We start from the raw sequence: 26,288 nt of genomic DNA, 5'->3' as shown, positions 1-26,288 counted from the left end.
GTAATTTTTACAACTTTTCTGTTTTTGAAATTTCAATAATTTACAATCTAATGAAAAGCAATTAGGAAAAAATAAATTTGAAAAGAAAACCCCAAACCTGCATTATATTTTGGATGTTTCTTTTTTATTATGATTATTAGCAATTCATTTAATAAATTAGCACAATTAGTATACTAATTTATTAATGAATTGCTAATAAACTGATTTATTATTATTATTAATAATAATCAGTTCAATATATAACATATAAAATTAATACAAATATGTTATTCTTCAATCTTTACTTTTTCAACTATCAACTAGAGAGATATTAAAAAATAACAAGAATTGATTCATGCACCTGTTTAAAACTTCATAAACAGTTCTGTGTTTATTTACATTCAATCAGAAAATGATTTAAAAGAATTTATATTGTAAATAACTATATTGCTGTAAATAAAATTCTAATAATGTAATATACAGTAGCTAAAATTTTTTCTGAGAAACAAAGATGAAAAATATTCTATATATGAAGAATTTTTTACAATATTTTCCTAATTTATAATAACCATTTTGATAATATAGTAATTGCTAACTTTAATGTTTTCTTTATGATAATACAATTTTCAATGTTTCAATTTTCTTTAATTTATACTTTTAGAATTTTTTTAAAAATGCTGATTTGTGAATTTGAATTATTTTTAGTAAAACTTAACATGTGGACTTTTTATTCATATCATTTAATTAATTCAAGATTAAAATTTATTATCATTATTGTAAGAAAAAAAATAATTTAGACAACCTGTAAATTATAAAATGATCTATATACAAAATTTTATTTGTATTATTTATAGAAAAATTAAAATTACAGTTTATAATTGTAAGATTCAATTAATTCTCTGTCCATTCTTCCTTTGCCCAATTTGGTATTTCCGTTTGAAAGTCCCAACCTTCTCCCTACAGAAAATGTTAAATTTTGCAAAAACAAAAAAATTCAAATTAAATATAACTTATTACTACCTATAAAATCCAACAATAAAGAAACATATTTGAATGGCAAAGTATGAATTACTGACTTAGGTAAAAAAGATTTATGTAAAAACATCATTATTAATTATCTTGAGTTTTATTTGTATACAGTATTTACTCATTTAAACGCCAGGATTCAAATAGACTTAGGGGAATAAAGATGCTGTTAAAAATAAACCCCAGGGTTGAAAAGCATGGGAAATATGTTGAAGTACTGCAATGTACTGTACAGGGTAATGTAGTTCAGAGTGACAGGTACAACACTGAAATTACATTATGAAAACAGTAATTATTTTAAATGTAGCAGTAACCCATAAATACAGTCAAAAAATGGTTTTGATAGTTCTGAAAATGTACAAATAATTAAAATATTTCTTTCACATTTTAGTCACTCATCTCCTGTTGAAACTCCAGCAGAAGTGTACAAACCCCCTGGGATTTAATTGAGGAAATATAGTATATACATACATATATATATATATATAGTAGACAAACATCTTCTAACTGTAACACTATGCTGAGTAATAACTGTCCATGCTTAGTCAGCACCTGAAGAAGACCTCGGTGGAGGTAGAAAATGTTAGTGAATATTTGTAACAAACATAACACTGATAAAGGTTTTTTGTGGACAGTTATATGGTAGACTTTCATTAATCTGAAACTACACTAATCCAAACTCTGCTTATCAGTAATTTAAACCAATTTTGTTAATTTTGCAACTACAGTAAACATGGATAACTTGAAGTTGCATTTACTCAGTGATTTTCTTTCCTCAATTATCTATAACAACATTTTAAATCAAACTGATTAACTTAAATTCCTTGAAACTTTTTAACTCAAACTCCAAATTTTTTCCCCCCAACAAATTCAAGTTAACAAGGAGCCGTATTCTGGTCACTATCTCTGGTCTCTCATCTCTCACAAGCCGGTCGCTGATTGGCTAATCCGAATGATTAGCCAATCGGTGACCGGCTTGTGAGAGATGAGAGACAGTGACCAGAATACGGCCCCAGGTTCCACTGTAAATATTGTTTCAGCCAAAAACAAATTATAAATTACTTTTTTAAAAACATAAAAATATAGTATAAACACTTTTGAAACTATGTATTTGTCTGCAGTCCTTTTTAACTTTATTTTCTTTATATAGGGTGTCTGTCCTAAAAAGAAATCCATGCTAACAGCACATAAATATCTGTCAAGTTCATGTTAATAATACTTGCTTTCATACATTATCAAGCATGGACTATTCATTGGTACTATACATAAATGAATTTCCTACATTCCCAGAACAAAGAAGCTAAAATTATCTCAGTTCTTATAGCAGATAGAATTACAGTTCCAATTATAAAGTTGTAGAGCAGGTCAAAATCAGTACATTCCACATTTTGTACAATTAAAAGACGGCTAAAGATAGCACATCACATACTCCTCAAAATTTGAAGGTCTATGTAAGTTTGGCTTTCCCTTAGTACTGAGCTGCTTTGTAAGCTTTGTTTGCTTCTCAAGTTTTATGTAGTTTGTGATAAAGTTGTCAATGATGAGTACATTTTGGTATTTTAACAATTACACAGGACAAAAAGAAAGCTATAATTTAGAACTTAGCATTTTATTACACCTAGAAGGAGTAAAACAAACAAAAAATAAAAAAACAATTTTTCCAAATCACAAACACATTTAAACAAAAAACATATTTTGATGCAGTATGTGATAAAAGTGATGTTTAACACTTCCATTTAGCAGTTCCTTAAAGAAATCACCTAAATTTGTTTCCATTTACATTAACATGTGTGTATTTGTTCAATTGTTGAGCTATGAACATGAGAAATAATATCTGGTGTAAGTGTCTAATCTTATGGTAAGTGTCTTTTAATAGTAACCCTACTAAAAGACACTTACCATAATAGAAATTTATTCATATTTTTCAATCTAGTAAATGTAGGCATATAATATAAAGTTTCAATTTACACTTTCATTTGGATGCAATTCTAAATATAAGAAAACTATTTTACCACTTAGACAACAAGTATAAAATCGTACTTACTAAACCTTTATTGTCCAGTACTTCTTAACTATTCGTAAAAACAAACGTTTTCGGCCTCAGTCAAGGTCTTCTTCAGGTTAAAAGGACAATCGGATTCCATTCTTAGAATAAACATTTAGTTTTAAAATGTTTGAACTCATGCGCATGTTACATATCGTCATCGTTTTCTTGTTCTTCACATACATAGTGCCAAACATGGGAAAGCATGTTGCTGTCTTTGGTGTTTATACATCTTCCTGTCCGGCCGGCTTTGTAACTGGCCGGACAGGGAGATGTACCGGACAATAAAGGTTTAGTAAGTACGATTTTATGCAAAATACCAGTATTCGGATTAGAAGATTTGTGATAGACAACAAATACTATCAAATTAAAAAAATTGTTATAGTGAATGTGAAGTGTGCATGTTCTCTAAGCACAGGTTATATTTGCTTATACAATGTTGCAACCTAGTCAACAAATACAATAATAATTATAAAAAATTTAGCACCTTTTGTCAGATTAAATCTAAGTGGTTATGATTTAACTATTAACTGCACAATCAATTCAAAGTACAGACATTTTGTTAATTTTTTTAAGTATAGTATTGACACAGACAGAGCCTTTAAAGTATGAACTGTCCACACTAAATATGGACATATGGTAATTCAGATTAGAAAGCATGTATATATTTTAAAATATAAGTTATTACTTTAACAAAAATTCAGAGCAAAATTAATTATAATTAATTCTGGTTAATATTAACTAACAATCAAATCATATTAAACATATTTAATAGAGAATAAAAATCCAATTTAATTCATGCTAAATGAACTTTTATTGAAAATGATAAGATATGAATCTAATGTTTAAAATTAATTATTAGTTTAAATCTGATTCAAATATACGCTTTAAATTTTTAAATTTACACTACTAAAAGTTTAAAAATTTCAATTGTTTAAAAAAGCATGAAGGTATTAAATTAATATAAATTAATTTAAATGAAAAGAACTCTAATAAATTTTGAAAAAAATTAGATCTATACAAAATTCAAACTATAAATTATTGATACAATAATTATAGCACTTGATTGCTTGTTGGTCTTTCTTTTGGTTATATGTTCTTTGGAATTAAGCACAAAATTACTATGGAAATCTTATCATATAGGAACACTTTTTTTGATGGAAAAAGTAGATTTTATTTTCTATTTTTTATGAAAGGAAATGCATTTTGGACCAATGCTCCTCTTCAGTTCTTATTATATATAATNATGGTCGTGGTTGAAGGAGATTTAGCTAAGTATCATGCATCTTCATAAAATACGAATCCAAAATTGTTTGCCTTATATTTCTTTTCTTTTCCTCAAGTATTTCATAAGGTTCTAAGGCTCATTTAAACTTCTCTTTACAAAATTACTTCACTCTCAGTCAATGTCCATTTCATAACACACACTTTAATCAATTAGTTGGTGTTATCAAGAAATTGTTTAAGGGTGTCAATATTTATTATCTTCTAATGTTATTGATTAATTTCCTGATGATTTGGACATTTGGATTCACTAATTTCCTTTTATTTGACATGACTGTTCTCTATTTTTATTATTACACAATAACTTTATTTTAAAATAGTGAAATGCTGTGTGAACAATAAACATTTTAGAATAATGAATAGCCCAGCACTGCTTCAAATTATAAAGATATGAATTAGAAAAAATATTCCATGCATCATGAAAAAATTTTTTGTGATGTTTTTGGGGGAAAATTTGAAACTAGCATTATTGTCAATTAGCATAAAATGAGTGCAACCTGGAAAGAATGAAAATTGATTTTGTGTATAAAGATGAAAATGCCCCAAGAGTCTCTGAATCACATGGCATTTAAAAATTTTGGGCTACTCAGAAAGCAAAATATAAGAAAAAACAACAAAGAATTTCAAAAATGATAAGGAAAAATTAGTCAACAAGTCACAAAAAATTCTGGAAAACAAATTATGAATGCTCCTCAGATGATGATTCATTTGACTGGAAAGTATGGTGTCAGATGAGCTTTCACATATGCCTCCAAAAATAATAATTATTAGTAAAATAATACATATTAAAATTTGTAATTCAATTTTGTTTAGTAAATAAAATTGTGAATAATGGTGTATCTAATTCTTGGACACTTTTATTAACAAGAATATGGATTTAAATTAATTTATTTTAACATTAAAAATTTTTTGTTAACTGAATTTTGTGTGTAATATTTTGTTGTCAGAGTTTTTTCCATGTTTACATCACCAGCAAAATCTGAATTTGTTTCCACTCCACTGCTTAAAACAATTCACTCCTTTTATATCCCCATTCTCTTAACTCAATTATTATCATGCCTCTTAACTGTTAAGAAACTTCCATTGTTTTAAATGTAAAGGATTGTATTTTATACAAACAATATACTCCAGTGAAATTTTATCAGTGTATAGTGTATATGAATAGAGTTATTGATTAGATTCTTCTGGTCAATGTTTTCACTTTTGCCACTCTTGTTAGTTAGCTAAAACTCATTTTATTTTTATTAATTAATTTACAGAATAATGAAAAATGTTTAATTAAAATGAAAGGATAGCCACTTACAAACCCTCTTATCATTGCATTCCCAAATCCCTCAAAAAGTCCTGTATTTCTGAGGATGTATGGGCTATGGGTCCAGAGCTTCATCTCTGGATCACATGGTAATCCTTTTCCCAAATCAAGAGATAGCAAAACATTTGTTTTATATAATAAACTTTCATCTAGAAAATATATTTTAATTTATCCTAAACATTATATATAATTAATTTATTTTTCCAAATATGTTTCATTATTTTCAGATTATATATTAATTTTATTATTATTTTTTATTATATTAACAGTAGGAATAAATTCAAACTCACCATATATCTGTGGGCATGTAAAAATATCAATAATTCATGTGGTTTTGGATCTCTATATTTTTGCTTACAGGATACACACAATGAATCTTTAGTCATTTTACTTGGATCAAACTGATATTTTTCAGCTAATTTTAAAAATTCTTCTGAATTTATATAATGTAACAATGGTGAAGATACTGGACAAGTCTCTAATGGTTTAGAAATTGATACATCCGTTTTTAATAATTCATTTTTTATATTATCATCATCAGCTACCAAATTATTGGATTCTACTTCTTTTTTAACAGTTCNTGAGTGTAATATTGCATTAATTTCTAAGATTAGAAATTAATATTTCTAATATATTTCTCTATATTTAATAAAAATTGAATATACAGTATAATGGAGAAATTATAATATATACATATTTGAATTACAGTAAGTATTGATTAATTATTGCATTAAATTCAAACTGTATATATAATAAACTTGAAAAAAATTTTTTTCTAAATTTCTTTCAATAAATATTTTATTCATCTAAAGATATATTATTGGTTTAAAACAGATTATAACAAAATTCAAAATGATGTATTTTGTTAAATATACTTAGATCAGATTTGAAGTTTTTATCAAGAAATTTGATGTATTACAGTATAACTGTTTTACATTTTTATACAATTGACTAGTTATATGTATGTTTTAAAATTCCTGAGCAGGATTCTAAATTTGTATCTTATCAGAAATATATGATTACATACAAATATACAGTTTATATGTAAATACAAAAATTCTTTATATTAAAAACATAAATACAAAGAATATCAATATCAATTTATATGATTTAAATAATAATTTAAATAAAATTTGTTTATTATATATAATTTAATATAAACAAATAAATACATTTGTTTATATTAAATTATATATAATAAACAAATTTTATTTAAATTATTATTTAAATCATATAAATTGATATTGATATTCTTTGTATTTATGTTTTTAATATAAAGAATTTTTGTATTTACATATAAACTGTATATTTGTATGTAATCATATATTTCTGATAAGATACAAATTTAGAATCCTGCTCAGGAATTTTAAAACATACATATAACTAGTCAATTGTATAAAAATGTAAAACAGTTATACTGTAATACATCAAATTTCTTGATAAAAACTTCAAATCTGATCTAAGTATATTTAACAAAATACATCATTTTGAATTTTGTTATAATCTGTTTTAAACCAATAATATATCTTTAGATGAATAAAATATTTATTGAAAGAAATTTAGAAAAAAATTTTTTTCAAGTTTATTATATATACAGTTTGAATTTAATGCAATAATTAATCAATACTTACTGTAATTCAAATATGTATATATTATAATTTCTCCATTATACTGTATATTCAATTTTTATTAAATATAGAGAAATATATTAGAAATATTAATTTCTAATCTTAGAAATTAATGCAATATTACACTCATTGTCAAAAAAGTTACACACTCAAACTGAATTACCTGATTACTGCAAAATTCAGCATACAGCTATATCCCAGAGACAAATTTGTAAATGATTACAGTTATAGTCTGTTTGCACTGCAGGAAACCAGAATAAACAACTGATGCACAAGGCTGAGGGCAATTGAGAGTTGTGTGTATTGAAAGCATTGCTCCTTGAGAAAATCCAACTAGGGAAAGTTGTGTATCCTTTAAGTTAAGCTCTTTTAATTTTGTGTCAATGAAATGATTTACAATTGATGCAGCATTTTTTACTCCATTGTATAATGCTTCCTCACTACGATCTTCTAAGCTGAACCACTGATAGCTGTCACCTGTCTCTCTTGCAAATGGAGCATTGGGTGCTGCAAAATATGAATTGGGTAAAGACCTGCTCATAATGACCTGGTGTATCTGGTTTCAGCTCATTCTCTTTTGCTTTGAGAATGCCACCAGAGTGTCTTAAAATTGTTACCCCAGTATTCCATAAAAAGTCTTTATAGGGTCACTGTCAATGTATAATACATATCTATTGTTTGGAGGTTTTCAAATATTAAGCATGCCTGATGTCTGTATACAGTGATGGACTTCCCATCAAAAAATTGAAAATTCCTGATGGGCTATTTGCTCAGTGGCTAATCCTTATGTTAATATATGTTATATTTCACTTGAGAAAATAAATTAAGAAATAAAATACTACTGCTGCCTGTTATAGCAATTTTAAAAAATTATTATTTTAATTCAAGCTATAAGTCACAATGGTATGTCACACAAATAGATGCCTGGCTGAAATTACATGTGATTTCAGTTTTTAAAAATGATTGGCCAAAAACTTCCTAGGTTTTTTGACTACTAAGATTTGATCTGGTCATTTTGTCATCATCATGCAAGACAGTCATTGTCATCATAATTGTCTTGATCAACTTGCAATATATACAGTAGATCCCCCTATAAAACCGTTTCCTATAGTTATGATTCCTATAAAAATTGTGGCATTATCCGTAAACAACGGTAAAAATAACTCCTATAATACGTAAAACGTCATCGGGCAGCCGAACTACTTACCCGCCGTCCGTAGCGCCACGCTACGGAGAGATTTCTATCGTCTGGACAGTATTATATAAATTATATATAAATTAGGTACTGTACATATAATTATATATTAATTATATATAAATTAGGTACTGTATATATAATTATATATTAACTTAATTTATTGTAACTTTATTATAATTAAATATATATTTTTCGCCGTCTAGCGTCACGCTACGGCGAGTTAGGCGACCTATCGTCTGTTTAGTACTGTAATTTTATACATTTCTTGTGAAAGAAACATTTCTTATTTAACGGCCATAAAAATTATTTATATTAATGATGTCTCCAAAGGTCAACGAAGTTTTCGCAGAAAAATAATATCAGAAATCGCGGCCGCAATTTGATGCGCTGTTCCGCGACGAAACCAAGCTTTAGCAACGAGCGTAGTCAAAGGGTACACACTCGGTAAGTAATCCTACAATTTTTTGTTTATAACGTAGTTTATACGGATTATTTTCAAAAAAATATACGTATTTTGGAAATGTTGAGTCGAATTAGTCTAGAATCGATTAATTTTATGAAAGAAAACCTTTCAAACAGCCGTAGTCCGTAAACTATGATTCCTACAAAATTGATTCATAAAGAACGGAACGTATCTACCGTCTTATAGGGGGATCTACTGTACTATATTTATATATAGGACCCTAAAACTTCATATATGTTTCAAGGCTGAAATCTGTTGCCAGTCTGGGAACAGATTTCAGCCTTGACACTATCTGTACAATGCAGTCAAAGACATCTGACAGAATTTGAGAAAGGCTATTTCAGGTAAAGGAAATAGAACAACTGTTTTACCAAACTACCCTCCATCTAACCCTTTCTGATCTGACTGTGCGATGTTGGAGCAAAATATACATGTGGGCACACGTACACAACAAACAGACTCTGAGCATTCCAGACAGACTTCTAGAAGAAGAAATAGTTGTGTGATTGTGAGATAAGTATGAATGACAACAGCATATTTCCTCACTATCCAGAGACAGAAAAAGTCTCACTACAGAACCTCCTCTCTCTACCAACAAAAGGCAACTAGCAGAGGCAAATTTTTATGCATGATGACCATCATTATCCTGCCATTAGCATCCTGTAAGGTTTGCTTCATTTGCAATTTTCCGTGACAAAGAAGCATATACTAATACAGACTGACAGCATATTGCTTTTTTTATCAACAAATCATTGTTCTGTTTGGGAACAGACTACCACCATGTTAGTGTGTAGAGGACTAAACACTTCAATCTCACCTTTACTGTTAAAACACATTGTCCCACTGCTGGCATGCTGGTCTAAAGAGCCATTTTGTATGATAGTCAATCACTTCTAGAAGTGGTATGAAGGATGTTGAAAACACAGTAATATATTCAGGAAATTCTGTGCCCTTATTCATTGACAACATACATAGGTAAACAATCATTTTCCAGCAAAATAAAACTTGGCCAAAAACAAAACTATTTTTCAGAAATGTCACCATCAAATTGTCACGTTACCTAGGTCTTCCCAGTTTCCAATTTGTTGCCCATCAAGCATTTGTGAGATCAGATAGAACTCTAGTTTCAGCTATTTATGGGTGTAAGGAACCTGGAGTAGCAGTTGCAACATCTATAGGAAAATCTGTCACAGGATGGAATTGTGAGAACCAAACAAGTAAAAGGAAAACAACTCAAGGATGCTAGAAAACATCAGAAGCTAGTATATGTCAACCTTCTGATCTGAGAGAGAGTCAACTTATGCTTTCTCAGAGTCAGTAGTGGCATCTTTTCTGTAACTTTTAGTCACCTCTAAGGTAATTGCTGCTTTGAATATGAAAGGGAATGACCAATTCCAGTCAGTTGTTGCCCATTCTTTCAACTGTTTGATCACTGTGCTTGTGTGCCTCTTTTGGATTAGTGCTCTTCTTTGCCCTCAGATTCCTCATCATCTTTCTACTTACTGCATCTCTTCCAAACGGCTAACAAATGTAAAGAACTATATTCCAACAATCCTCAATGGAGATTCTAGTTCAGATTTGTGAGGTATCAAAAATTTGTAATTGCTCTCTCTCCAAGAAATGCAAATACTCTGTGTAACATGTTGTACCAACTTTCATGCTATCTAATAAATGTTTAAGTGTAGTAAATTGTATTGAGCGAATCAATTTCAACTGAACCTCATCCTTTTCTACTCCATCCTCTTACCCCTAGTCTCACATATGAGACCACATTAATGTCATCCAGAAACATGCAAAATCTCAAGAAGTATGCTAACTTATTTGGTGCCTGGCTTACAGAGGTATCAGAAGGAAAGACCAAAGTAGAATCTCACAGAATACAGTGCCTGTATGCCTGATCATATCACTGCATGTATTCAAGCAACGGAAAACTTTAATACAAAGTACTAAAGGTTCATTCCTTTAAATTATGGGTCATCAATATGATCAATAAGGCAGTTTTAAGGATAGAAAATTAGTAGTGGTTCAATTTGGGTTAATTAAAAATTCATTAAAAATTATGTACATGACAGTTCAGGACAAATTTACCCACTATAATTAGATATTTTCAAATATAAACATCTAAATCTGATAGTTATGTACTAAAGTCAAATAATTGCCTGATTATATCAAGATAAATTTAGCCAATATAATCCAGCAATCATTTGGTTTTAATAGATCTTTTCTATCCTACATGGCATATATACCAGTGCTTAGTGCTATGCCAGACTAAAATTAAGGCCTAACTACAAAAAACAAATGTTTTGTTTATATGATGTTTGTGTATGTATCTATGTTTAAGAATTTCCTGACTACGTGAAATGTGTTTAGAATGACAACCTCCTGAAGGATTATATATGTGCTGTTCTGAAGACATAATGTTTCAAGACTTTTGTGTAATGTATGCAGTATGTACAGTCCTTCCAATAATGATAGAACACACAGTGATTGCCTAAAAACTCTATTATTTTCATGTAACTTTAATGAAATTTTCTAGTACATTTGATAGCAAAATATCAACAATTATTCTATAAAGTTTGGAAAAAAATTATTAATAAACAAAAGAGTTAGATATTACTGTTAAAAATAGGATGTCCAACATTAATATAACATGTACTGATTGAAATTAATTACAAAGAAAGTAATGATTGAAATCAATGAAATTTGCATAAAAATATGACCAATAAGTGAAAAGAAGGGTTTAGTATATTGCATAGTACCTTACTGTAAAAATGGGACATGGGAAAGACCTAACTGTAGAGGAAAAAACAAAATTGATGTTTCACCAGGAAGAGAGAAAAGTAACTTGAATTATAAAAATTTGGGAAGACCTCATTCAACAATCTCAAAGTATTTCAATAATAAGGAGCAACAAACAGGAAAACAAAACAGTGGGTGAAAGAATTCAACTATGCCTAGAAAATGACATGCAATTGTTCAATGTGCACTGCAAGGAAACACATCCATTCAAAAAATCAAAAATGAACTGAAGATGAGCTGCAGTAAATCAACAGTATACAATGTTTTGAGATCAACAGACAATGTTTCTTTCATGAAAATGAAGACAGGCAACCAGCTCAAGGAGAAACACAAACAACTTCAATTACAGTTTGCCAGAAACAATTTTGAAAGAGGAGAAGGATGGCAAAAAGTAATTTTCTTGGATGAGAAAAAGTGAAATCTCAATGAATTTCTGATGGATTTAAGTATTATTGGGTAGACAAAATATTAGATCAAAAGCAGCACTCAAAGAGAGTAGCTGGTGGTGGTAACAGATCTAGTATTTATTCAAGGTTGAAACAACTCCCAAACTTATCAGGAGCTTGTCTAGAGGTAGCTCAAAACTTACAAACAGAAAATTGCTGGACAGGACTGAATTTATGCAACATTATCCCACCCTTTACAAACCTTTAACATGCAGTCTATTTTATTAATGTAATCTAACATTTTCGATCAAATTAATTGACCTTTGTCAGGATCGTGTGAACAATTTTTTGGTTTATCATAAAATTTACATTAGTAAAATAGACTGCATGTTAAAGGTTAGTAAAGGGTAGTTATTTTTTTAGCAAGTACACTTTGAGAAGAGTGTATGATGGCAACATTATCCTTTTTTTCAGAACAAGAACATCAGACTTTTGGACTGGCCACCTCTCAGTGCAGATTTAAACCCAATTGAAAATCTGTGGCTTGGTTTTCCAAATGTATAACAGTGGAAAGCAATACAAGACCATCACTGAACTAAAGGCTGCTCTCATTGAGACATGGAAAAATATTCCATAAGAATGACTGCAATCTTTGATTAATTCAATGTCTAATTGTATTTTTCAGCTTGTTTCCAAAAATAGTAGTAAAATCAGCTACTAATTTTAATTTAAAGATTAATCATAGGTCATTGTGTTTTATTAATGCTGGACATTCTACTGTAGTTTTGTTAATAGTATCTAGCTCTTTTGTTTATTAATCATTTTTCTCCAAACTTATGCAATAATTATTGATATTTTGCCATCAAATGTACTAGAAAATTTCATCAAAGTTACAAAGAGTTTTAGGCAATCTATTATTGTTGGAAGGACTGTATTAATAAAAAATGTCTACAAACCCAATTTTAGATTAAAGCTAAATGATTGACAGATTACATCAAGCTATATTAATACTACTAATTACTAATTAAACATCAAGTAATTTTACCTAGAGATAGCTGTTAGGCATCACCTCCTGATTAATTATAATTAAATTAATATTTTAATAATTAATTTAGAAGGGTCAGAGAAGGAAAGAGTTGGCCTGATGCAGAACTTTAACCCACAAATTCCATGGATGCATTGCCAGCTACATTACTCAGACCTCCATCCAATTTTTGTTTCCAGAACCATTAATTTGGATATAACTTTACTGTATTCTACATGACACCTGTGCAAGAAAGAAATATTGGCACAATAAGTACCCCATTCATTCTCCATATATGCTTTATTTCATGGGTGGGTTCTAAAAACAGTCACCTCAGGTTAAAAATGCCTGTTTATGAACAATCCAGTTTATGAACAAAATTTTGAATGCCATATTTGCTGTAATTTATATACAATAACTTGGTTTCTGAACAAGCTACTCAGCAGAGCCGGCCACTGATGGTCAACTTCCTATACTTCCTATGTTAAAGAAAATCAAAAGCCTGACCAATAAACGAGAGGATTACCAATTCCGTAGTGGCACCAAGATTTGCCTTTATTAGATGTCACAACACAAACCATCAATGACATTGTTATTCAAATTAGATTTCAATGAGCATGCAGGTAAGATACTACTTCCGGTTTTTGGTACATGTCACAATTCAATTTAAATCAAATTAATTAATAAAAACTGCATTAATTGACAGCCAATAATTTGTATTTAAATGTGCTTACTCAAATTAAATAACAAAAATTTAATAATATGTTATATATTATAATATTAATGTTTAATATAATATTTATTAATACTAGGTAGCCATATAAAATTAAAAATAATAAAATAATAATTAAAACTCTGGTTTTTACACTGAAACTGAAACTAAAATTAAAAATAAAATCAAAATTAATTAAAATNGCAATTGAAACATAATATTTCAGAAAGTGTGGATGAATTACTTGTCTGTCTTCATTGATTTGGTTATATTTTATCCTTTCAGATTCAGGTAGAGTTGAGTCTCTATTTATAGCACTTTTGTAATGTGTTAGTTTCAGTTTCAGTTGGTGGTGACAAAACATTTTGATTTTAATATATATACTGTATATATAAAATGAATATATCAATAGTTAATATTATATTGCATTTGTAGGCATTTTTATGCATGAAATGCTACTAAAAAGGTAAAAAAAAAAACTTTGTTTGGGGGGGTCAGGAACAGATTAATTAATTTTATGCTGTTTCTTATGTGAAAATTTGTTTCAGTTTGAGAACAAATTGATTTCTGAACAACTTTTAGGAAAAAATTAAGTTAATAAATCAAAGTTTGACTGTATTTATTAATTTTTTAGTGTATGTATTTTGTGTATTATGGTCTGGTATTAGATAGATATTACCAAGCATTATCCATTGTTTCGATGAATACTTGAAGTCAAACTTACACGACTACTATTTTCATTAATGATATATTTTCTTACTTTGAAATTTATATATCTAAGAATTAATAAAAACATAACATATTTAAGTCTAACTGTATTACTTGTTTTGCAATATTTATGGATCTCATTAAAGTAATGATAATTTCCAAAACTCAAAATTTCATTGACTTGAAATTTCTTTTCTATCCCTTCACTACAGCATTCATAGCTGTAGTTCTGTAGTTATAAATCATTATTGTGAAGATATACCAAAACTATAAGAAAAAGTTTAAATTTAATACTAATTTTGGTTTATAGTTTCATTCAACATAAAGATTATTCCATTATTTTCAATAATAATGAATTAAGAATATAGTTACACCTATTTTCATAATTACTTTGATGACAAAAATATAATATACATGAAATAAAGAAAATAATTTAAAGTAAAATTTCACTAGAAATTGTTATTATATTTCACATTGTAAGCAATTTCACATAAAAAAATCCTTCTTAGTAAATCTACTTTACATTTGGTTTAAAATTAGATTTCATCATTTAATTCAGATAGTGATGAACACACGTAAAATTATATTGATTTTTAAATGATTCTTCAACTTGACAGAATAATATCAAAACAAATTTATTTGTAATTTACTACATAAATATTTTTTAATTATACAAAATAAATAAATATATATATATATATATAAAGTACTTACTATTAAAGGAATTAATTTCATCACTAGTATAATCTGATTCTTCTAACAGCCATTTTTCTGTTGTATGTTTCTCTGTGATAAGTTTTACCAACTAAATAGGAAAAAATTCTCTAATTAAGAATTACATATTTCAATCTATTTAAAACCATCATATATTGTAATTTGCTTATGTTAGATCCAGAACAAGAAATTTGAATAAATATAAAATACCAACAAACTAGATTAACAATAATTAATAAAAAATTGAAAATTAGAGAATTAAATATGTTTAATTATTTTATTTAATTAGTCAATCTTATTTCATATCATCCTCCCTGCTGTTTAAACACATATTGGTAACTATTATCAACACATGTTTAAATCATAGCGCACACTAAAATTTCTTTGTCAATTGCCAATTATTTTAAATTTTTTCTTTTAACATATCTTCTGGAGTGTTCATTATGATCTCTTCTTCAACAGACAACTTCATTTTCAGATATCTCTGTGTCTATTTTTAAAACCTATCCTTTAAAATAATTCTTTATTTTCTTCTCAGACGTTTGATCACACATTTCCAAAAGATGAAGTGTATCAAGTAAGAAAACTCTTTTATCAATAAAAATCATCTCAAATTGTCTTTGACTATGTTCTAAAATTCTTGCATACATTTCATTTCTATAGTATGCTTTTAAGTTAGAGATGATTCCTTGGTCACACAGCCAAATCAGTGATGTATTCACAAAAAGGATTATTATTTTAATGTATTTTTAATAACATATTGTTAACACAAGAATATTCTGTACAATTGTCTACCAACAAAACAATCTTTTGTTTCAAGTTTATATCCCATTTAACTGACCAGTTATTAAAAAGGTCAATTGTCATTCAGACATTTGCATTTGAATAGTACTCCACCAGTAAATGTTTCACAACCTAAAAACATCTAGGATTTTTACTTTTTCCAATCATTAGAAGTCTGTTTCTGTAGCTTTGCATATTAACACAGCAAAGAACTAATACATTACCTCAGTTATTTAAATCCTTAAGTATTTTCATGTTTAATCATATACTACAAGTATATCAGATATTGTACTAAAATAAAGTGCTGTTTTGTCTGCATTGTTGATTTCTTGTTGAACATTTAGCAATAATTTTTTCCATTCTGTCTTTATTTACTTCAGAATCAGGACTTTTCTCCTTACAATGAGCATATCTGTACACAATAATATCTTATTTTCTTCACCAAATTAACAACTGATCAGTTGCAATTCAAACTTATTATTATTATTATTATTAATGTTCATCGGGAAAACATTTCAAAGTGTCGTTTCAGTTCTATTTATTTATTGGAGTGCTTGTGGATACACGATATTTTTTGTTTTTCCGTCTGGTACGTACACGAATAAATCAGGTTTTTGGATGCGTGAGCTGGCCACGTACAGTTGTCCATGTGAGAAGTGCAGATTCTCCAAATTTAGCCCACAGACTTGCAGTGATTGTCAGAAGTGTGATATTCCCCATTTTTATATATTTTTTTAATCCTTTATAATTTTGATTATTTAATTGCTCCTCCTCTCTTCCTTGGCATCTTGTGAAATTTCTGATGGTTGGATAATAAACCGTTTTATTGTAATTTGTCTTTTTAAATTATTTTGAGTTGATATTAAAATTTGGAAAAGGGGGATCCCTAGATCGGTAAAATAGGTGAATTTCCTCCTACAACTTCGGTTGTTGTTCGAGNAAATTTATGATTAAAGAAGAAATCCAAATGTATAATTTTAATTTATCACATTGAATTTGAAGGAAAAGACTCCAAATAGAAAATATTTTAAAATTTTATAATCTAGAGTAGCTTAAAAATAATCACTGAAATTAAATTAAAAAAATACAACAGCTATTACATCTGAGGTCAACAAAAGAATTTGTTTGAATAGTATGTGATACAAATATGCTGATCAAGTGATCAGCATATTTGTAAAAAAGAGCTGTATAGAATCAAATTTTAAATGTTTTTATTACCCATACTCACTAATGATGGAAAAAGGGTTTACACATGTTGATGAATTCAAAAGAAAAGTTATATTGTGCGCCAAAAAAAAAATTGGAAATTTCACAGCCAGTAAAAGATTTATGATTGACAAAAAGAATGTACATTGTTAGAGAGCCATGAAAGAAAAGTTATTTCAGTGTAAAAAAGACAGAAAAGACATTCTCGGGGCACAAAAAAAATACCCTGCAATTGATGTAAATCATATATATAAAATTTTTATTTATTATTATTTTTTCCAATTTTCCAATTTTAAACTCCTACTACAGCTTAAATTTGAGGGCAGCTTATAATACAGTATTTATCTAAATGATCAACATAACACATATAAGATTTGATTTTCTTTATAATCCTTGAATTTTCTTGTTCAATTTTCTCAAAATTAGTTTTCAGATTAACTCTATTAAGGGAATCTTATAATTATTCCTCCTGTTTATTAGCATATTTTTTCTTTAAAACAAAGACAAAATTGATGTTTTGAAAGATCTATAAAGGTAAAGTCATTTCTGAGAATTTTAAACATACAACCAAAAAATAAAAAAATGTGCAAGATATAACAATACAACTTCAGTTAGAATTGATGAATAACATTATAACTGGTTGAAATCAACAATAGTAAGATCATCATCCTCATTCAGAAACATTTATTAAGCAATATTATTTTTAATAAAGCAGTGAAGTTTTAAAAATTTTATATATTCTTAGATTCATGACACATGCATGAGAGTAGAATGCAGAAGCGCCGCTAGCTGTTTGAACGCCTGTGTGCAATACCGATTATGCTACCCCGTTTAACTACAACTACCTACGCTGAGCTTGCCAGAAAAGCTCTTTAGTGTTGTCTCATAAGGGTGTGAAAAAAGAAAAGAAATACTTTAGAAAGAAAAATCATTTATTTTTATTACTAAATTATTTTTGTTTACTTGGGTGTAAAACCATATAAATATTTATCTACAGAAATTGAACTCTTCTTGCCTTTATGTTTGCAAAATCTGCTATCAATTTTCTTGTATCCAAGCTGTCTAAGGTTTCATGCTCAATTGAAACTATAGCTAAATTACTTAGTCCTTGCTGGTGCATTGTTGATCTTACATAGTTTTTTTTTTTTTATAATTTTTAACTTTGAAAAAGGACCATTCACCAAATGCAACTGAAACCAGCAATGTAAGTAATATTCTTAGTGCTATTGCTGTGTTCAGAAATGTTGAAATTAAGTCATTAGTAAAAAGATATTGTAATTGCCGCCCCTGGACGTGCCGCCTGCATGCGGTTCATGCACGCTTACGGCATGCCTGGTAGAATGAATTTGTAAATTAGAACACAGAAGGTATCTACTTTCAACTGATATTAAATGCATAGTTATTTTCTTTAGAAGTATCATAATAATTGGAGATAAACAAAAAGACAGTAGGCAAAAAGTAGAAATTTTTTACAAGCTGCAGCCAGACATGAAAAAATCAGACATTGTTTATGCAGAGGTAATAGATTTACAAGATCTTAAATAGACTAAGAACAAGTTGTAGCAGCAGTAGAAAGCAAAGTTCAGTTCAACTAAAAATGCGATTGGACAACAAAGGCAAGCATAGCCTATAACATGTCATCAATACCAAAGTTGGTCTCAGTTTCAATTCATTAGCAAAAACATATGGGACATCAGATAAAATTATAAAAAGGACAGTGCTTGACATTTGATGAGAAAGCAAAAGTCTGCACCAGAAATGAACCTAGGTCAGAGGTGGCGAACCTATGGCACACATGCCCAAAGTGGCAGATCAAAGAAATCATCCAACATGTAACATATTACATGATTTCGGTTTATCATCTTTTTCAATCAGGTTCTTTACATTTACTCTAATTACAGCATATTATTTTATTTATTTAAATATAGTTTTTTAAAACTCTTTTTGTCCTGTGGGCATTAAGAGGGCTTTTTTATTTAGCAACCCCAGAAAATGGGACAACCAGGTGGTGATCCATTCTTCACCACCTGGCTGTCCCATTTTCCCACTTTGACTGCTTGGCCATTCAGCCAAATTTAAATATAGTTACTCAAAGTCTAAAACTTCTGCACACACAAACATTTTAAAAGAAAAGTATGCTTAATACGCTTACTATATGGCATGCAAAATCAAAAATGTTTGCCATCCCTGACCTAGGTCAATAACAGAGGCAACAGCAATGACTGTCCATGCTCTTCAAAGGAACCAGAGATGCTCCTTTCACTCTTGATGTAATCATACAATGATACCCTTTGTCTCCTTGTTCCACAATTTACTTTGTAAAAAAAGGAAGAAATGCCTGATGACAAGAAAAATTGCACCAAAATGCAGAATATGAACAAAAGTTACTGACCTTGCTTACACTCAAACCAAACCAAGCATCAAAACCAATTTTCTTGAATTCAATGATAGTGTGAGCCCGAGGGGTTTTAGTTCGAAAATTTTTAGGGTTAACATATTTTTTCATTAGAGGATGGAAAAAAATATAACGGAAATAGATCGGATGTCGAATCTTACACATCGTCCGTTTGTCAATTAGTCAACGCGCACGTGCTAATTAGTCAGCATAACGAGTGAACGACCTGTTGGCTCAGTGCCAACGACAATCGTATAAAAACGATCGTCACGGGAAGTTCAGGGCGATCGTCCCCTCAGTGCGACCGTCCCTCCGAGTGATCATCTGGAAGGTCTGAATACAGTGTCTCCCGTCCAGATCCTGTCCAAGGAGAAGCCGGTAGAAGACATAAGCCTGTGACAGACAGCCAGCTTCCATAGTCCAGAAGGATTGTCGCATACCGTCCTCCGACATAAGGTATAACTGACCACCACTATAACTCTCTTTGTAAACTCTCACGCGGCATAGTGAATAGTTACAGCTCCCTTATAGATAAATTTATGTTATCCGCATCTAAGCTATAATCAGTTAGTTGTATACACCTGTAAATTACTTTAGTTATATAATAAACCTTTATTTTGTTATTTGTTAAACCTGTCTCCTGTCTATCCGAGGAAACCTGTCGACTTACTGACGCACTCCCCACTCGATTTGCCCTCCTAGCCATCCTACGACTCCGAGATCGGGCTTTACCAGCCTGTGCAGATTAAGTGGTCAGTACCAGATCAACCCCTGACCCACTGCGTATCTCACAATAGTACTAAACAGGACATATAATCACATGCATTGAAAATAGATGTCCCTTACATCCAATAGCATTACTCAAGTTGTGAAGTCTGAGTAATGCCATTGGATGTAAGGGACATTTATTTTCAATGTGTCAGTAGCAGCAGGAATCATACAACTAATCGACTGAGTTGACTCACTATACATGTAAGACTCAATCAAAGCTGACTGAGTTGATTATTAATTTTGTGCCCAAAGAAAACAACTCTCCAAACATGTTCCAACTTCAACCAATTGAACAATCTTAGACTTATCATAAAAACCTGATCTATACTAATGAATGGCGTGCAAAAATCAAGACAAGGATTGATTAATATTATGAAGAAAAAGTTGATCAAAATTTCAAACATCTATTGGTCAAACTTCATGTCAAAAGTTATTCTGTAAGGAGTTGATTCCAACCAGTTTTATTTTGTTTGGGGATTATTTTTAGTTCATTTTCTTATTTATTTTGAGGCATTTCATTCCATTAAGTATAGACTACTGCACCTCGCCTGGACAAAATTCAAAAACTAAAAATGAAACCCACCTTACTACAATGACTATTGAGGGTGAATTAAATGCATTATCAACCTGGAAATGACATCTTGGAGGTGGACTTCCAATGGAAAGTCAAAAGAATGATCTCTCACCCCAAATTGTCACCAAAAATTTAAAATAGTGCATGATGCATTATGACATGACATGGAAAGAAGATTGCTAGTGTTAAATAAATGTTAACTGTATATATGTAAATAGGGTTAAATGGGCATATCAACATAACATCACCATCCCCAGCAATATAAGACAGATAAGCTGTGAATAAAACAAGGTGAAGCTAAGGATTGAGAGAGGTTAAGGAAAAAAACTTTTGATTTGGATGGCAGATTAGAAGTTTCTTCTTGGAGATAGTCAGGCAAGTTAACTAAGATTATTTTGTGAATTTCCTGAATATAGTTCAGTTTCATATTTCTTGTTAGTTCTTGTGGAGATAGTTTGAGATAGTTCTAAGTTAATTTTAAGTACCTCAAGTGTCAGGAAGTGTCAAGTGTATATATCTTATTTTCGTTTTTGATTAAATAAAGTATGCTTATATATTTAAATGTTTTATAACTTAATTTGTACATAGTCAATCAAAAACTAATAAATAGAATTTTTCTGTTTTTTTATGTACAGTAAAGTAATTATTTTGAGCTTTTTATACATTAACAGATTCATTCATAATTTGTTTTTTTCCCATCTAAAAGTCCAGGTCTGGCACCAAGTGACCCTCGTTTTTGGTTTATGTAATGCATGTTAGGTAATTTCCGGGCTTCTGAAAAGTTAATGTTACAATTCTAGGATTTAACATGCTGCTAAACTAGTGTTTCTCAATAGGGGTGATATTGCCCCCATGTGGGCGTTTTTCCATGTTGAGGGGGCAATTAGTAACAATTTATATTTTGGGGGTGAAAAACAATTTTCTGGGCAATATAGTAAAACATTATATTAAGAATAATTAGATATTTTATTCGTTATATTGTACAATAATTAAACAAATAACATTATACTAATTACTAGTCTATTCAATGCAATACGAATTTGGGCGTTAGCCTTGGACCTCGGCATCGGAATTTTGAAGCTTGCAGTGGGGATTTACAGCAAATAATGCTGTCATCGCATTTCATTCATGTGCATCTGCATCAAGGCTTGTGTATTGGTAGCAGCAGGAATCATACAACTAATCGACTGAGTTGANTAGTGTTTCTCAATAGGGGTGATATTGCCCCCATGTGGTCATTTTTCTATGTTAGGGGGCAATTAGTAACAATTTATATTTTGGGGGTGAAAAACAATTTTCTGGGCAATATAGTAAAACATTATATTAAGAATAATTAGATATTTTATTCGTTATATTGTACAATAATTAAACAAATAACATTATACTAATTACTAGTCTATTCAATGCAATACGAATTTGGGCGTTAGCCTTGGACCTCGGCATCGGAATTTTGAAGCTTGCAGTGGGGATTTACAGCAAATAATGCTGTCATCGCATTTCATTCATGTGCATCTGCATCAAGGCTTGTGTATTGGTAGCAGCAGGAATCATACAACTGATTGACTGAGTTGAGTTTTGTGCTTAGTGCTTATTTTATTTTTGATGTTTTAATAATGTAAGTAAATAAGTAAATAGTTAATAAATCAAATTAAATATATGTATAGTTTGTGCGATGAAGGAATAAACATAAACATAATATATAAACTGTTAGTTTGATTAAAATTGTATATGTCATATGAGATTTTTAAGGAAAGTATTTAAATTTAAAGTATAATAATTAAAATTATTAATGATGATTAAAGACAAAGCACAGACTATATAAGAAAATAAAAGGAATAAAGTAATAAAAATATAAAAATAATTTATTAATTTTACTTATTATTATTTTTTTTAATTTTTTAGATAATTAAACACTACATTAAACCATGTCTGAAAAACGAAAATGAATCTTTTTGGGTTGAAAATAGGCAGATATAAAATGCTTTGAAATGTGATCAAGTTATTAATTATGGCATTTCCAACTTATTATCTTGTAGAAAAAGAATTTAGTGCTATTGTACAGTTATTGTCCAAACAAAGAAATCGGTTACAATTAACACAAAAAAGTGATTTGCGATTACTTTTGAAAATTTCAAACCCAAGATAAACAAATTGGCGCAACTTCATCAGCCTCAAGGTTTCCACTAATGATAATTTTTCTGTATACTTAAATATTTTTTATTCAATAAAAAGCGTTATATTTTATTATATTTGTTAAATTTGTTAATACTTATGTTTTTTAATTTTGTTAATTTTAAAATCTAATACATATTCCGAGTAAATAAATGTTTAATTTTTTACAAAATATATAATTATCAAATAAACTAATAAACCCAACAAAATTTTTTTCGAAGTGAAGAGGGCGATACTATGTAACAGTTTTATTGAAGGGGCAATGATTCATTAGAGGTTGAGAAACACTGTGCTAAACAAAAGGTTCTCATTACCAATTACTTTTACATATTTGTTGCTATATTATGCTATATTATATTATGCTATTCATATGCATAGTCTTGTCATTTTGGATTAAGTTTTAAAAAAATTAAATATTTCATAATAAATGTGTGCTTTTTCCAAATATCTTAATTTTATTCAAATTAAACATTTTTTATTTTATAATGCTACAGAACTAAATTAATTATTATTATGATATTTGATGGAAACACCTCTGAAATATACATTTATATTTTTTGAAACAAAACTGGTTTTCAACCAACTTATTAATTTGGTAACAACATAAAAAGTACATTCAGTGGAAACCCAGAAAAGTTGTATTAAAAAATCCCATCAATGACTGATATCATTGTGTATTGGATATGAGTACAGTGACCTTGAGCTACATGCACTACTTGGCATGTCTTCAGTGTGCACAGAAACCTGGGAAGCAATTTGATAAGATGGAGGCCTCTTTGTAATAGCGCATGAAGCAGAAGCAGCAAAGTATTTTGAGATTCTTGTTTAGCAAAGACATGAAACTAATACAGATTCATCATAAAATGAGAAATCAGTACAGTAACAGGTGTATGAATGATCTGAAAAGTTCAAGAAAAGTATTGCAAATGTGAAGGATTCTCTCATCCAAGGCCTGCATTAACTGCAAAATGGAAGACAATATTGCAACCACAGAGATTGAAATGTGGGAAAATTGCTGCCCACAGTCCAATACCTCTTGGACTGTGGGGCACTATTGGATATTACTATTCATATCATATCATTCACGACTAACTGAAGTTCACAAAATGTGTGCAAGATGAATATCCAGGCAATTGACAGTTGAAATTAAAGAGAAACATGTCAATGCTTACCAGGAGCTTCTGCACCAGCATGAAACTAATGGTGAAACATTTCTGCAATGTATCATCACTGGGGATAAAAACTGGATTCAATTCTACAAATCAGAATGAAAGCAACAAAGCATGGAGCGGTCCCACATCTCATCTTCAAAACTGAATAAGTTCTAGGTACAGCAGGCTAATTTACAGGCAGGTTAAAAAATTTCATTAAGGTTTTTTAAGGATAACACCATTATGAACCATTATAAATGAACAAACATTAAGTACTATTTCACACATATCAAATAAAATTGTCCAATTATTAAATCTTTGGGATCTTATAAAGAATTTCACACATTTGTCTGGCAGCTGGACATTAGATATTTGGCTGAAGGTAGTCAGACAAAATCTCAGCATTGTCTGGTGTCATACATGCTGAGGTATCCAGAACTCATTGCAATCTTTCATATGATCCACCCAGTAGTCATATGGTAGCAGCAAGAATATACAGTTCCACTCCAAAGCAGGCATAACAAGCACAACTGAACTCAATATTTAACCAGCTGGTAGTCAGAGATGTGTGAAAGTAAAAGATCAACCAGATACCAGGCATTGGATATCCAGCACCAGATAGTTGTGAAACTAGCCTAAGAACTTTTATAAAATATTTAAAAATGACAACTGATATTCTAAAAAAATTTACCTCTTCCTTGGATTTTCCAAATTCACCTGCTTTTCCTTTACATGGTCCAAATAATTCAGTATTATAAAGTGGATCATTTACAATTGGATAACCTTAAAATACAAAATGATATTAATTAGTTTTTTGGAGTATTTTAAATAACAGAAGAAATAAAAAAATTTTTATGCTTATTCTAAATCTTCATAAATATAATAATAATTTAGAAAAATAAAACCTGATTCATTTTACATCATCATATTAAAAGAAAAAAAGTTTGTAGAAGTTTAAATTATTTCTGGTTTTCATAAAGTTAATATTAACTTTTTGTATAAATTTAAAATTTACAGAAATTTTAGCTTTTATTAAATTTCTTCAGTTAATTAATCAGAATATTTAAAAGTTAAAAGAATAAATATATGAAATTATGTGATTCTGCATTTATGCATAGTTTTGAATACAAAACAAAAATAATTTTTATAATTATACTAAATAACTGTAAAGAATTTCATTAAAATCGAAGAATAATGCAATAAAAATACTGGATGAAGTTCTTTATTTCATTTTTAATGAAAGATTATTTAAATAACTATGGTGAAAACATAATGATATTCATGTATATTAAATAAAGAAATTGTTTTAAATAACTTTTTTTATTTTAATTAATAAGCAATTAAAAGATTATATTAAGATTTTAAAAATAATTAAAAGAGTATAGTTAAATCCAGATAAAGATTCAGTGCTCAAAAAACCACAAATGCCAATCTATACACATTCACCTAGCAGATAATTGTTTTTCAGATGCAATAAATGGCTTTTGTGATTGTTTATTCAATCAACATTCTTTAGAGAAGAACTTAAAATGTAATTAAATATGTATGTTGTGGCATTACCAATGGTGACTTTTAGAGTATAAGAGTTCACAAGCACTTTCAATAGCATAAAGCTACCATCATCAGGTGAATATCAAGTACAACTATTTTCAAATTCTGAGCTTTTGAACAACTTATAAAATTATATGAAGCATGTGGATGGAATACCAACATGAATTTGAAGTAGAATAAGAATTCAAAAATGTTTTTGAACAGCAATATGAGTGATATAATATCCCCAAATATGAATAGAGAGCAATAATGATGTTCTAGAGATGTGGCTTAGATTGCTTGAATAATGTTGTCCATATTTGTGGAATTTCAAGAGTTTTACGTTGCACAGTGTTAAAGCCGATATGTAGAGGTTCTCCCAAATAAATAATTCTTTCTGATTGTTGCATCATTTGAGTAACTTTGTTT

General features: G+C 29.2%; 1 protein-coding gene across 1 annotated transcript in view; it reads right to left on the bottom strand.

Moving 5' to 3' along the window:
- Positions 1-771: 771 nt before the first annotated feature.
- LOC111633828 (RNA pseudouridylate synthase domain-containing protein 2-like) overlaps positions 772-26,288 on the bottom strand; it is a 79,206-nt gene continuing 53,689 nt past the window's right edge. Inside the window, exons 13-17 of the mRNA XM_023378463.1 lie at positions 25,021-25,112; positions 15,278-15,368; positions 13,994-13,998; positions 5,936-6,226; positions 772-936 (exon numbers count right to left, since the gene is read on the bottom strand). Of these exons, the coding sequence (XP_023234231.1) occupies positions 871-936; positions 5,936-6,226; positions 13,994-13,998; positions 15,278-15,368; positions 25,021-25,112 (545 nt within the window). The 3' untranslated portion in view covers positions 772-870. The remainder of the gene's footprint in view (positions 937-5,935; positions 6,227-13,993; positions 13,999-15,277; positions 15,369-25,020; positions 25,113-26,288) is intronic.

The sequence above is a fragment of the Centruroides sculpturatus genome, unplaced genomic scaffold (assembly GCF_000671375.1).
Source record: "Centruroides sculpturatus isolate CEXI.00-Female unplaced genomic scaffold, Cexi_2.0 scaffold742, whole genome shotgun sequence".
NCBI classification, from domain to species: Eukaryota; Metazoa; Arthropoda; class Arachnida; order Scorpiones; family Buthidae; genus Centruroides; species Centruroides sculpturatus.
Note: the sequence above shows the minus strand (reverse complement) of the source record. Positions and strands in the feature narration are given on the sequence as shown.